General features: G+C 27.0%; 1 protein-coding gene across 1 annotated transcript in view; it reads left to right on the plus strand.

The window, feature by feature from the left end:
• LOC126302212 (NADH-ubiquinone oxidoreductase chain 5-like) overlaps window positions 1–9,132 on the plus strand; it is a 219,170-nt gene extending 210,038 nt beyond the window's left edge. Inside the window, exon 2 of the mRNA XM_049991730.1 lies at window positions 8,234–9,132. Within this exon, the coding sequence (XP_049847687.1) occupies window positions 8,234–8,283 (50 nt within the window). The 3' untranslated portion in view covers window positions 8,284–9,132. The remainder of the gene's footprint in view (window positions 1–8,233) is intronic.
• The last annotated feature ends 5,570 nt before the right edge of the window (window positions 9,133–14,702 follow it).

A 14,702-nucleotide genomic window follows, 5' to 3' on the forward strand; every position in this document is an offset into this window, starting at 1 on the left:
ATAGATCGTAGAATTGCATATGCAAATAGGAAATATCATTCTAGTTGAATGTGAACTGGTGTTACTAATGGGTTGGCAGGTACAAAGTTATCTGGATCTCCTAATAGGCAAGGATTAATTAAACATAGTATAATTAATAATGATGTTATTATTACAAATGTAATAGAATCCTTAAAGGTAAAGTATGGATGGAATGGAATTTTTTCAATATCTCCATTTAGTCCAAGTGGATTATTAGATCCTGTTTGGTGAATAAAAAATAAATGAATTGCTGCTATAGCAGCAATAATAAATGGTAATACAAAATGGAATGTGAAGAATCGATTTAATGTTGCATTATCAACAGCGAATCCTCCTCATACTCATTGGACTAAATCTGTTCCTAAGTATGGGATTGCTGATAATAAATTAGTAATTACTGTTGTACCTCAAAAAGATATTTGGCCTCAGGGTAAGACATATCCTATAAATGCAGTTGCTATAACTAAAAATAAAATCACTGTACCAATTATTCAGGTATGTATATATATATAAGATCCATAGTAAATTCCCCGTCCTACATGTAAGTAAATACAAATACAAAATATAGATGCTCCATTTGCGTGTAAGGTTCGGATAATTCAACCATTATTTACGTCTCGGCAGATGTGTACTACACTACTGAATGCTATTTCAATATTTGATGTATAATGTATAGCTAAAAATAGTCCAGTTACGATTTGAATTACCAAACATAACCCTAATAGGGATCCAAAATTTCATCAAAATTAAATATTTGTTGGGGCAGGTAAGTCAATTAAAGAGTTATTAATAATTTTAATTAAAGGATGTCTTAATCGTAAGGGTTTATTCATTAGTAATTATCTTATTTTACGAATAGGTCCCTGACTAATATTGGTGATTTTAACAACTGCTAGTAGTGCTAAAAATAAATAAATTATTATTATTATTGTAATAATGAATGTTGGTCTATTATATAATTTTTCTAAAGATATTGTTATTTCTTGATAATTGATTGAATTATCAATATTTATAGTTTCGGTGTTTTTGAAAAAGTCTATAAATATAGATATATCTAGAATAATTAATATTAATATGATAAATACTCACATTATTAATGTAATAATTATAGTGATTGATTTAGGCTGAAATATTTCGTTTGATGCAATTCTTGTAATGTAAATAAATAATACTAGTATACCACCAAGAAATGTTAAAAATAAAATATATGATAATCAATATCTTTCTATTATTGTTCCTGTTATTAATCCAACTAGGAAGGTTTGAAGGATAATAAAAAGCATTATTGATATTGGGTGTCTTAATTTAATAAAATTAATATTTATTACATTTGATAATGATATAATTATTATTTTGATCATTTCAGGGGTTAGTTTATTTAAAATACCGGTTTTGGGGACCGATGATGGAAGCTTTTCCACCTCTGAAGTTTTAAAAGTGGGGGCTGGACTTATTTCCGGTTTACAAGACCGGCGTTTTTTTTTAAACTATTAAAACTAATGTTTATATTCTCTATTTTTACTTCTTTATTGATTTATTTTGCTGGTGTTTATGTTTTTTCTTCTAAACGTAAACATTTATTAATGGTTCTTTTGAGATTAGAATATATTGTTCTTTCTTTATTTATGTTAGTTATTGTTTTTCTTATTGAGTTTGATTATGATTATTTTTTTCCTGTTATTTTTTTAGTTTTTTCTGTTTGTGAGGGTGCTTTAGGTCTTTCTATTTTAGTTTCAATAATTCGTTCTCATGGTAATGATTTTTTTAATTCTTTTGGTTTATCTTTATGTTAAAGTATTTATTTATAACTATTTTTTTGATCCCTCTTTGTTTATTAAATAATTGTTGATGGTTGGTTCATTCTTTAATGTTTCTGTCGGGTTTTGTTTTTATAATTTGTGTTTATTCATATGCTGATTTGAATGTAATTAGATATTATTTTGGTATTGATTATTTTTCTTTTAGTTTAATTTTACTTAGTTTTTGGATTTGTTCTTTAATAATCACTGCTAGAGGTTCAGTTTATTTAAGTTCATATCATTCTATTTTTTTTTGTTTTTATGGTTTTGATTTTAATAATTATGCTTTATTGTTCATTTGCTAGATTAAGTCTTCTTTCTTTTTATATTTTTTTTGAGGCTAGATTAGTTCCTACTTTACCTTTAATTTTGGGTTGGGGTTATCAACCTGAGCGTTTGCAGGCTGGTGTTTATTTAATTTTTTATACTTTGGTTGCTAGATTACCTTTATTATTAGTTTTATTTAAGGTTTATCATTTTTCTAATACTTTATATTTTCCTTTATTGGTTGATTTTGGTTCTTATTATTTTATGTTTTATGTATTTATAATTTTGGCTTTTTTAGTTAAGATACCTATGTTTTTGGTTCATTTATGACTTCCTAAGGCTCATGTAGAGGCCCCTATTTCAGGTAGAATAATTCTTGCTGGTGTTTTATTAAAGTTAGGTGGTTATGGTATTTTTCGTGTTATAAAGGTTATTTCTTATTTGGGTTTAAAGTTTAATTATTTTTGATTGTCTTTAGGTTTATCTGGGGGTGTTATTGTAAGATTTATTTGTTTTCGTCAGGTTGATTTAAAGTCTTTAATTGCATATTCTTCTGTTGCTCATATAAGAATGGTTATTGGTGGATTGATGACTATGAATTGATGAGGTTGTGTAGGTTCTCTTTCTCTAATGGTTGGCCATGGTTTATGTTCTTCTGGTTTATTTTGTTTATCTAATATTATTTATGAACGTTTAGGTAGACGAAGATTATTAATTAACAAGGGTATAATTAATTTGATGCCAAGAATGGCTTTATGATGATTTCTTTTAAGATCATCAAATATGGCTGCTCCTCCTTCTTTAAATTTGGTAGGTGAAATTAGATTATTAAATAGAATTATATCTTGATCTTCTTTTAGATTCTTTGCTTTGATTTTTTTATCTTTTTTTAGAGCTGTTTATACTTTGTATATATATTCTTATTCTCAGCATGGGAATTATTATTCTGGTGTTTATACTTGTTCTCTTGGTTATTTTCGTGAATATCATCTTTTACTTTTACATTGATTGCCTTTAAATATTCTCTGTTTAAAGGGTGAATATTTCTTTGTTTAGTTTGCTTAAGTATTTTAATTAAAAATATTGTTTTGTGGAATCAATGATATGAAGTTTTTCATCTTAGGCCGTGAATTTATTTTCTATTTGTTCTTTGAGTTTTTTTTCTTTGTTTATTTCGAGAACTATAATTTTTATTTTAGGTATTTATTATTTAATAATTGATTATAGAGTTTTTGTTGAGTGAGAGCTTTTCAATTTAAATGGTTCTATAGTTGTTATAACTTTAATTTTGGATTGAATATCTCTTATTTTTATATCTTTTGTTATATATATTTCTTCTTTGGTTATTTATTATAGAGAGGATTATATATCTGGTGAAAAGAATATAAATCGTTTTATTATTATTGTTTTAATATTTATTCTTTCTATAGGTTTTTTAATTATTAGTCCTAATTTAATTAGAATTTTATTAGGTTGAGATGGTTTAGGTTTAGTTTCTTATTGTTTAGTTATTTATTATCAAAATGTAAAATCTTATAGTGCTGGTATATTAACTGCACTTTCTAATCGTATTGGTGATGTTGCTATTTTAATTTCTATTGCATGAATGTTAAATTTTGGTGGTTGAAATTATATTTATTATTATGATTTTATTTCTAATTCTTTTGAAATAAAGCTCATTACTATATTAATTGTTTTAGCAGCTATAACTAAGAGAGCTCAGATTCCTTTCTCTTCATGACTTCCTGCTGCTATAGCAGCTCCTACTCCTGTTTCTGCTTTAGTTCATTCTTCTACTCTTGTTACTGCTGGTGTTTATTTATTAATTCGTTTTAGACCAATATTGGATACTTATAATTGTGGTTGATTTTTACTTTTAATTGGTTGTATAACTATATTTATGGCTGGATTGGGCGCTAATTTTGAGTTTGATTTAAAGAAGATTATTGCTCTTTCTACTTTAAGACAACTTGGTTTAATAATAAGAATTTTGGCTATAGGTTATCCAAAGCTTGCATTTTTTCATTTATTGGCTCATGCTTTATTTAAGGCATTATTATTTATATGTGCAGGTTCAATAATTCATAATTTGAAGGATTCTCAGGAAATTCGTTTTATAGGATCAATTGTTAATTTCATACCTTTAACTTCAGTTTGTTTTAATGTTTCTAGTTTATCTTTGTGTGGAATACCTTTTTTAGCGGCATAAAGTGTAAACCATGGAATCCTGTTGCAACAAAGAATGTTGATCCATAAACTGCATCTGCAATGGTAAAAGGTGCTTCTCAATATTCATATGCTTGAAGTATTGTAAAGTATAGTCCTAATAACACTGTGAAGAATAATCCTTGTAGTGCTTGAGTATGATTAGATTCCATTAAACTATGATGTGCCTATACTAACTGTAATATACTTCATGGACATTTAATTGAAACAATCTGAACAGCTTTACCAGCAATTACATTAATTTTTATTGCCCTTCCATCATTACGACTATTATATTTACTTGATGATTCAGTAGATGCAATAATTACAATTAAAACCATTAGACGACAATGATATTGAAGATATGAATATTCAGACTTCATAGACGTAGAATTTGACACTTATATAACACCAGAACAAGACCTAGAAAATGATGGATTCCGACTACTAGATGTAGATAACCGAACAATCCTACCAATAAATACAGAAGTACGAGTATTAACAAGAGCATCAGATGTTCTACACTCATGAGCAGTTCCTGCATTAGGGGTTAAAATTGATGCAACGCCAGATCGGTTAAATCAAGGAACATTCACAATAAATCGACCTGGATTATTCTTTGGACAATGCTCAGAAATCTGTGGAGCAAACCACAGATTTATACCAATTGTAATTGAAAGAACTTCAGTAAATTTATTTATTAAGTGATTATCTAAGATAATTTAAGGAGTTAGTTAAAATAAATAACATTAGAGTGTCAATCTAAAGTAACTAAAAAAAATTAGTACACCTTGAAATTCATCAGATGACTGAAAGTAAGTAATGGTCTCTTAAACCAAATAATAGTAAATTAACGACTACTTCTGATGGGGAAATTATATCCAAATCCCTCAAATATCCCCTCTTATATGATTCTCACTATTCATTATATTTTCAGCTACATTAATCTTGTTTAATCAAATAAACTTCTTCTCATTTAAACCTAACCTTATTAAAAGAGCAGAAAAAGGAACAATTGAAATAAAAAACTTAAATTGAAAATGATAACAAATCTATTCTCAAAATTTGACCCATCAACTAACATCTTTAATTTATCATTAAATTGAACTAGAACATTTCTAGGACTATTATTAATCCCATCACTATTTTGACTTACACCATCACGAATTAACATTATCTGAAATAAACTAAATTTAACCTTACATAATGAATTTAAAACACTTCTTGGACCAAAATCATTTAATGGAACAACATTCATTTTCATCTCAATTTTTATTATAATATTATTTAACAATTTCATAGGATTATTCCCTTATATTTTTACTAGAACAAGACATTTAGCATTAACATTTGCAATTGCCCTACCTATATGGCTAAGATTTATATTATTTGGATGAATTAACCATACTAATCATATATTTACACACCTTGTACCACAAGGTACACCGCCTGCATTAATATCATTTATAGTACTAATTGAAACAATTAGTAATGTTATTCGACCAGGTACATTAGCAGTACGGTTGGCAGCAAATATAATTGCAGGACACTTATTATTAACCTTATTAGGAAACACAGGACCATCTATAGCAATAAACTTAATCTCATTACTAATTATTGGACAAATACTTCTATTAATTCTAGAATCAGCAGTAGCAATAATTCAAGCCTATGTTTTCTCAATTCTAAGAACTCTATATTCTAGAGAAGTATATTAAACCTATGTTAACAACTCACTCAAACCACCCATTCCACTTAGTAGGCTATAGACCTTGACCATTAACAGGAGCAATTGGAGCAATAGTCCTAGTATCAGGACTAGCAAAATGATTCCACCTATTTAATATTAACTTATTCATAATTGGATTTGGAATTACCCTACTAACTATAATTCAATGATGACGAGATGTAGTACGAGAAGGAACATATCAAGGATTACATACAGGATTTGTATCAATTGGATTACGATGAGGAATAATTTTATTTATTGCATCAGAGGTATTATTTTTCGTTTCTTTTTTTTGAGCATTCTTTAGAAGAAGATTAGCACCAACAATTGAACTAGGAATACTATGACCTCCAATAGGAATTCAACCCTTTAACCCTATACAAATTCCATTACTTAATACAGCTATTCTTTTAGCATCAGGAGTAACAGTAACATGAGCACATCATAGTTTAATGGAATCTAATCATACTCAAGCACTACAAGGATTATTCTTCACAGTGTTATTAGGACTATACTTTACAATACTTCAAGCATATGAATATTGAGAAGCACCTTTTACCATTGCAGATGCAGTTTATGGATCAACATTCTTTGTTGCAACAGGATTCCATGGTTTACACGTAATTATTGGAACAATCTTTTTATCAACATGTCTACTTCGACACTCAATAAATCAATTTTCACCAAGACATCACTTTGGATTTGAAGCAGCAGCATGATACTGACACTTCGTAGACGTAGTATGATTATTCTTATATATCTCTATTTATTGATGAGGTAGATAATTGTTTTTCTAGTATAAATAGTACATTTGACTTCCAATCAGAAAGCTTGATATAAATCAAGAAAAACAATTCTAATTCTATCAACAAGAGTTTTCATTAGATTTATTATTCCAATAATTGTTATAATCCTGGCAACAACACTATCAAAAAAATTAATTAATGATCGAGAAAAAAGATCACCATTTGAATGTGGGTTTGATCCAAAAAGATCAGCACGAATACCATTCTCAATACGATTCTTCCTAATCGCAGTAATCTTTTTAATTTTTGATGTAGAAATTGCACTAATTCTACCAATTGTAATTATTTTTAAAGCTTGAGACATTATAATCTGAACAGTATCAACAATATTTTTTATTCTAGTTCTATTAGGAGGACTATACCATGAATGAAACCAAGGAGCATTACAATGAGCAGAATAAAGGGTTGTAGTTAAATATAACATTTGGGTTGCATTCAAAAAGTATTGATATTATCAATCAACCTTAAATAGAATATGAAGCGAAATATTGCAGTCAGTTTCGACCTGGAAGATTGGTATGTACTACCCTTATTCTTATTAATTGAAGCCAAAAAGAGGCATATTACTGTTAATAATATAATTGAACTATAATAGTTCCAATTAAGGAAATGTAAAGCCAATATGAAAGCTGCTAACTTTTTATATTAGCGGTTAAACTCCATTAACATTTCTAAAATTTATATAGTTTAAATAAAACATTACATTTTCACTGTAAAAATAATATATCTATATTTATAAATACTTAAAAGTAAAAATACTTCCTTAACATCTTCAGTGTCACGCTCTAATTATAAGCTATTTAAGTAAACGAAAAACAATATTACCAAAATAAATATTCAAAAAATAAAAGTTAAAAGATAAATCTTGAAATTAGAATCATATCAACCTTGAATATAACCAATTAAATAAATAAATAATCTATATAAACCTTGACCACCAAGTAATTCACCTCAACCATAATCAAATGACTTAGATGAATAATAACCTATTTTTAAAGGAATATATCTAATAAACTTAGTTGAAAGAAAAGGTATAAATCATATAGAACCAGCAAATCTAACAAAAGAAAGTATACTTAAAGAAAATAAATTATGAGAAAAATCAAAATTAGAAATAAGATAACCTAAATAAGCACCTAAAATAACAACTGTAATAGTTAAAAACTTTAAATAATAAGGTAAAGCAATCACATGAGGAATAGGAAAAATTAATCAAGATAAAAGACTACCACCAAAAACAGCAACAAACAATAGACCAATTATTCCAAATGAAATATAATAACCCTTATCATCAAAAGAAAATCTAGAATAAAAATTATTATCACCAGATATTGAATAATAAAACAAACGAAAAGAATAAGAAGCAGTTAAACCAGTAGAAAAAAAATAAAGAAAAAAAATTAAACATTTAATTCATCTTAAACAAACCATCTCAAGAATTAAATCCTTTGAATAAAATGCCGCTAAAAAAGGTATTCCACACAAAGATAAACTAGAAACATTAAAACAAACTGAAGTTAAAGGTATGAAATTAACAATTGATCCTATAAAACGAATATCCTGAGAATCCTTCAAATTATGAATTATTGAACCTGCACATATAAATAATAATGCCTTAAATAAAGCATGAGCCAATAAATGAAAAAATGCAAGCTTTGGATAACCTATAGCCAAAATTCTTATTATTAAACCAAGTTGTCTTAAAGTAGAAAGAGCAATAATCTTCTTTAAATCAAACTCAAAATTGGCGCCCAATCCAGCCATAAATATAGTTATACAACCAATTAAAAGTAAAAATCAACCACAATTATAAGTATCCAATATTGGTCTAAAACGAATTAATAAATAAACACCAGCAGTAACAAGAGTAGAAGAATGAACTAAAGCAGAAACAGGAGTAGGAGCTGCTATAGCAGCAGGAAGTCATGAAGAGAAAGGAATCTGAGCTCTCTTAGTTATAGCTGCTAAAACAATTAATATAGTAATGAGCTTTATTTCAAAAGAATTAGAAATAAAATCATAATAATAAATATAATTTCAGCCACCAAAATTTAACATTCATGCAATAGAAATTAAAATAGCAACATCACCAATACGATTAGAAAGTGCAGTTAATATACCAGCACTATAAGATTTTACATTTTGATAATAAATAACTAAACAATAAGAAACTAAACCTAAACCATCTCAACCTAATAAAATTCTAATTAAATTAGGACTAATAATTAAAAAACCTATAGAAAGAATAAATATTAAAACAATAATAATAAAACGATTTATATTCTTTCACCAGATATATAATCCTCTCTATAATAAATAACCAAAGAAGAAATATATATAACAAAAGATATAAAAATAAGAGATATTCAATCCAAAATTAAAGTTATAACAACTATAGAACCATTTAAATTGAAAAGCTCTCACTCAACAAAAACTCTATAATCAATTATTAAATAATAAATACCTAAAATAAAAATTATAGTTCTCGAAATAAACAAAGAAAAAAAACTCAAAGAACAAATAGAAAATAAATTCACGGCCTAAGATGAAAAACTTCATATCATTGATTCCACAAAACAATATTTTTAATTAAAATACTTAAGCAAACTAAACAAAGAAATATTCACCCTTTAAACAGAGAATATTTAAAGGCAATCAATGTAAAAGTAAAAGATGATATTCACGAAAATAACCAAGAGAACAAGTATAAACACCAGAATAATAATTCCCATGCTGAGAATAAGAATATATATACAAAGTATAAACAGCTCTAAAAAAAGATAAAAAAATCAATGCAAAGAACTAAAAGAAGATCAAGATATAATTCTATTTAATAATCTAATTTCACCTACCAAATTTAAAGAAGGAGGAGCAGCCATATTTGATGATCTTAAAAGAAATCATCATAAAGCCATTCTTGGCATCAAATTAATTATACCCTTGTTAATTAATAATCTTCGTCTACCTAAACGTTCATAAATAATATTAGATAAACAAAATAAACCAGAAGAACATAAACCATGACCAACCATTAGAGAAAGAGAACCTACACAACCTCATCAATTCATAGTCATCAATCCACCAATAACCATTCTTATATGGGCAACAGAAGAATATGCAATTAAAGACTTTAAATCAACCTGACGAAAACAAATAAATCTTACAATAACACCCCCAGATAAACCTAAAGACAATCAAAAATAATTAAACTTTAAACCCAAATAAGAAATAACCTTTATAACACGAAAAATACCATAACCACCTAACTTTAATAAAACACCAGCAAGAATTATTCTACCTGAAATAGGGGCCTCTACATGAGCCTTAGGAAGTCATAAATGAACCAAAAACATAGGTATCTTAACTAAAAAAGCCAAAATTATAAATACATAAAACATAAAATAATAAGAACCAAAATCAACCAATAAAGGAAAATATAAAGTATTAGAAAAATGATAAACCTTAAATAAAACTAATAATAAAGGTAATCTAGCAACCAAAGTATAAAAAATTAAATAAACACCAGCCTGCAAACGCTCAGGTTGATAACCCCAACCCAAAATTAAAAGTAAAGTAGGAACTAATCTAGCCTCAAAAAAATTATAAAAAGAAAGAAGACTTAATCTAGCAAATGAACAATAAAGCATAATTATTAAAATCAAAACCATAAAAACAAAAAAATTAGAATGATATGAACTTAAATAAACTGAACCTCTAGCAGTGATTATTAAAGAACAAATCCAAAAACTAAGTAAAATTAAACTAAAAGAAAAATAATGAATACCAAAATAATATCTAATTATATTCAAATCAGCATATGAATAAACACAAATTATAAAAACAACACCCGACAGAAACATTAAAGAATGAACCAACCATCAACAATTATTTAATAAACAAAGAGGGATCAAAAAAATAGTTATAAATAAATACTTTAACATAAAGATAAACCAAAAGAATTAAAAAATCATTACCATGAGAACGAATTATTGAAACTAAAATAGAAAGACCTAAAGCACCCTCACAAACAGAAAAAACTAAAAAAATAACAGGAAAAAAATAATCATAATCAAACTCAATAAGAAAAACAATAACTAACATAAATAAAGAAAGAACAATATATTCTAATCTCAAAAGAACCATTAATAAATGTTTATGTTTAGAAGAAAAAACATAAACACCAGCAAAATAAATCAATAAAGAAGTAAAAATAGAGAATATAAACATTAGTTTTAATAGTTTAAAAAAAACGCCGGTCTTGTAAACCGGAAATAAGTCCAGCCCCCACTTTTAAAACTTCAGAGGTGGAAAAGCTTCCATCATCGGTCCCCAAAACCGGTATTTTAAATAAACTAACCCCTGAAATGATCAAAATAATAATTATATCATTATCAAATGTAATAAATATTAATTTTATTAAATTAAGACACCCAATATCAATAATGCTTTTTATTATCCTTCAAAACTCCTAGTTGGATTAATAACAGGAACAATAATAGAAAGATATTGATTATCATATATTTTATTTTTAACATTTCTTGGTGGTCTACTAGTATTATTTATTTACATCACAAGAATTGCATCAAACGAAATATTTCAGCCTAAATCAATCACTATAATTATTACATTAATAATGTGAGTATTTATCATATTAATATTAATTATTCTAGATATATCTATATTTATAGACTTTTTCAAAAACACCGAAACTATAAATATTGATAATTCAATCAATTATCAAGAAATAACAATATCTTTAGAAAAATTATATAATAGACCAACATTCATTATTACAATAATAATAATAATTTATTTATTTTTAGCACTACTAGCAGTTGTTAAAATCACCAATATTAATCAGGGACCTATTCGTAAAATAAGATAATTACTAATGAATAAACCCTTACGATTAAGACATCCTTTAATTAAAATTATTAATAACTCTTTAATTGACTTACCTGCCCCAACAAATATTTAATTTTGATGAAATTTTGCATCCCTATTAGGGTTATGTTTGGTAATTCAAATCGTAACTGGACTATTTTTAGCTATACATTATACATCAAATATTGAAATAGCATTCAGTAGTGTAGTACACATCTGCCGAGACGTAAATAATGGTTGAATTATCCGAACCTTACACGCAAATGGAGCATCTATATTTTTTATTTGTATTTACTTACATGTAGGACGGGGAATTTACTATGGATCTTATATATATATACATACCTGAATAATTGGTACAGTGATTTTATTTTTAGTTATAGCAACTGCATTTATAGGATATGTCTTACCCTGAGGCCAAATATCTTTTTGAGGTACAACAGTAATTACTAATTTATTATCAGCAATCCCATACTTAGGAACAGATTTAGTCCAATGAGTATGAGGAGGATTCGCTGTTGATAATGCAACATTAAATCGATTCTTCACATTCCATTTTGTATTACCATTTATTATTGCTGCTATAGCAGCAATTCATTTATTTTTTCTTCACCAAACAGGATCTAATAATCCTCTTGGACTAAATGGAGATATTGAAAAAATTCCATTCCATCCATACTTTACCTTTAAGGATTCTATTACATTTGTAATAATAACATCATTATTAATTATACTATGTTTAATTAATCCTTACCTATTAGGAGATCCAGATAACTTTGTACCTGCCAACACATTAGTAACACCAGTTCACATTCAACCAGAATGATATTTCCTATTTGCATATGCAATTCTACGATCTATCCCTAATAAGTTAGGAGTTGTTATTGCATTATTTTTATCAATTAGAATCTTAATAATTTTACCATTTTATGATAAAACACCATTCCGAGGCATTCAATTTTACCCTATTAATCAAATTTTATTCTGAATTATAGTAGTTGTTGTATGCTTACTAACGTGAATTGGTAAACGACCTGTTGAAGAACCTTATATTATAACAGGTCAAATCTTAACAATTATTTACTTCACATATTTCTTAATTAATGTCCATGTCGCAAACGCATGAGATAAATTAATTAAGGAATAAAGTTAATTAGCTTAGGAAAAGCATATGTTTTGAAAACATAAAATTAGTAGTTTAACTCTTCTATTAACTTTTCTCAAAAAATTTCACTAAACAAATGAGATAAATAAAATCTTTAAACCAACAAAGAAAATAAAAAAATTCAAAGATAAAGGTAAAAAACTTTTTCAAGCTAAGTACATTAATTTATCATAACGGAACCGTGGTAATGTTCCACGAACCCAAATAAAACCAAAAGATATAATAGCAAGCTTAATAAAAAATATAAAAGAATAAAAATCACCGCCCAAAAAAATTAAAGCCAATAACATTCTTATGAAGACAATTCTAGTATATTCAGCTAAAAAAATTAAAGTAAAACCACCCGCACCATACTCAATATTAAATCCTGAAACTAACTCAGATTCCCCTTCAGCAAAATCAAAAGGAGTACGATTAGTTTCAGCTAAGCAAGAAGCAAAACAAGCTAAAGCTAAAGGAAAAGAAATAATAATAAATCAACAATAAAGCTGATAGTTTATAAAATCAAACATATTAAAACTACCAATTAAAATAATTAAAGACAATAAAATTAAAGCTAAACTAACTTCATAAGAAATTGTTTGAGCAACAGAACGAAGAGAACCTAATAATGAATAATTTGAATTAGAAGATCAACCAGCAATTATAACAGTATAAACACCTAATCTAGTACAACATTAAAAAAATAAAAATCCATAAGAAAAAGAACACATATAAGTTAAATAAGGAAAAATTACTCAAACAGCTAAAGAAATCATTAAATTAAAAACAGGGGAAAAATAATAAAGTAGGTAATTAGATATAATTGGAATTGGCTGCTCCTTACAAATTAACTTAATAGCATCTCTAAATGGCTGAGGAATTCCAACAAAACCTACCTTATTTGGACCCTTTCGAATCTGAATATAACCTAAAACCTTACGCTCTAATAAAGTTAAAAAGGCAACACTAATTAAAACACAAATAACCAATAAAAGAAAATTCAAAATAAATATAAATAAATCATAAAGTATCAATACTATTTGTAGAAAAAATCTACATAAATGAATTCTAAATTCAACACATTAATCTGTCAAAATAGTAAATAAATTAATATTAATCAATATAACAAAAAATATTTTAACCATATGGTCCTTTCGTACTAATATGGATTAACAATCTTAGGATAGAAACCGACCTGGCTCACGCCGGTCTGAACTCAGATCATGTAAGAATTTAAAGGTCGAACAGACCTAATCATTGGGCTCCTGCACCCAAAATTTTTCTTAATCCAACATCGAGGTCGCAATCTGCTTTGTCGATATGAGCTCTCAAAAACAATTACGCTGTTATCCCTAAGGTAACTTAATCTTATGATCATAAATTATGGATCAAAATAACAAACATAAATAAATGATATAATAATGAAGAGTTTATCTATTCTTCATGTCACCCCAACAAAACATCATCATTAAATATAGAAAGACAAACAAAAAACTATATAAAAGTAAAATGTCAAGCTCTATAGGGTCTTCTCGTCCTAAAGAAGAATTTAAGCCTTTTGACTCAAAAGTTAAATTCAAAAATTTATTAAGAGACAGTTGATTTCTCGTCAAGCCATTCATTCCAGCCACTAATTAAGAGACTAATGATTATGCTACCTTTGCACGGTCAAAATACCGCGGCTCTTTAAAAATACGCTCAGTGAGCAGGCCAGACCTCAAAATATAAACAAGAGGACATGTTTTTGATAAACAGGCGGAAATCAATTTTGCCTAGTTCCTTATAATAAGTTCACAAGGTAAAAATTTCATACAAATAAATATACTAATTCTATCATTATTACA

Source organism: Schistocerca gregaria, unplaced genomic scaffold, assembly GCF_023897955.1.
Source record: "Schistocerca gregaria isolate iqSchGreg1 unplaced genomic scaffold, iqSchGreg1.2 ptg000169l, whole genome shotgun sequence".
Lineage (NCBI taxonomy): Eukaryota > Metazoa > Arthropoda > Insecta > Orthoptera > Acrididae > Schistocerca > Schistocerca gregaria.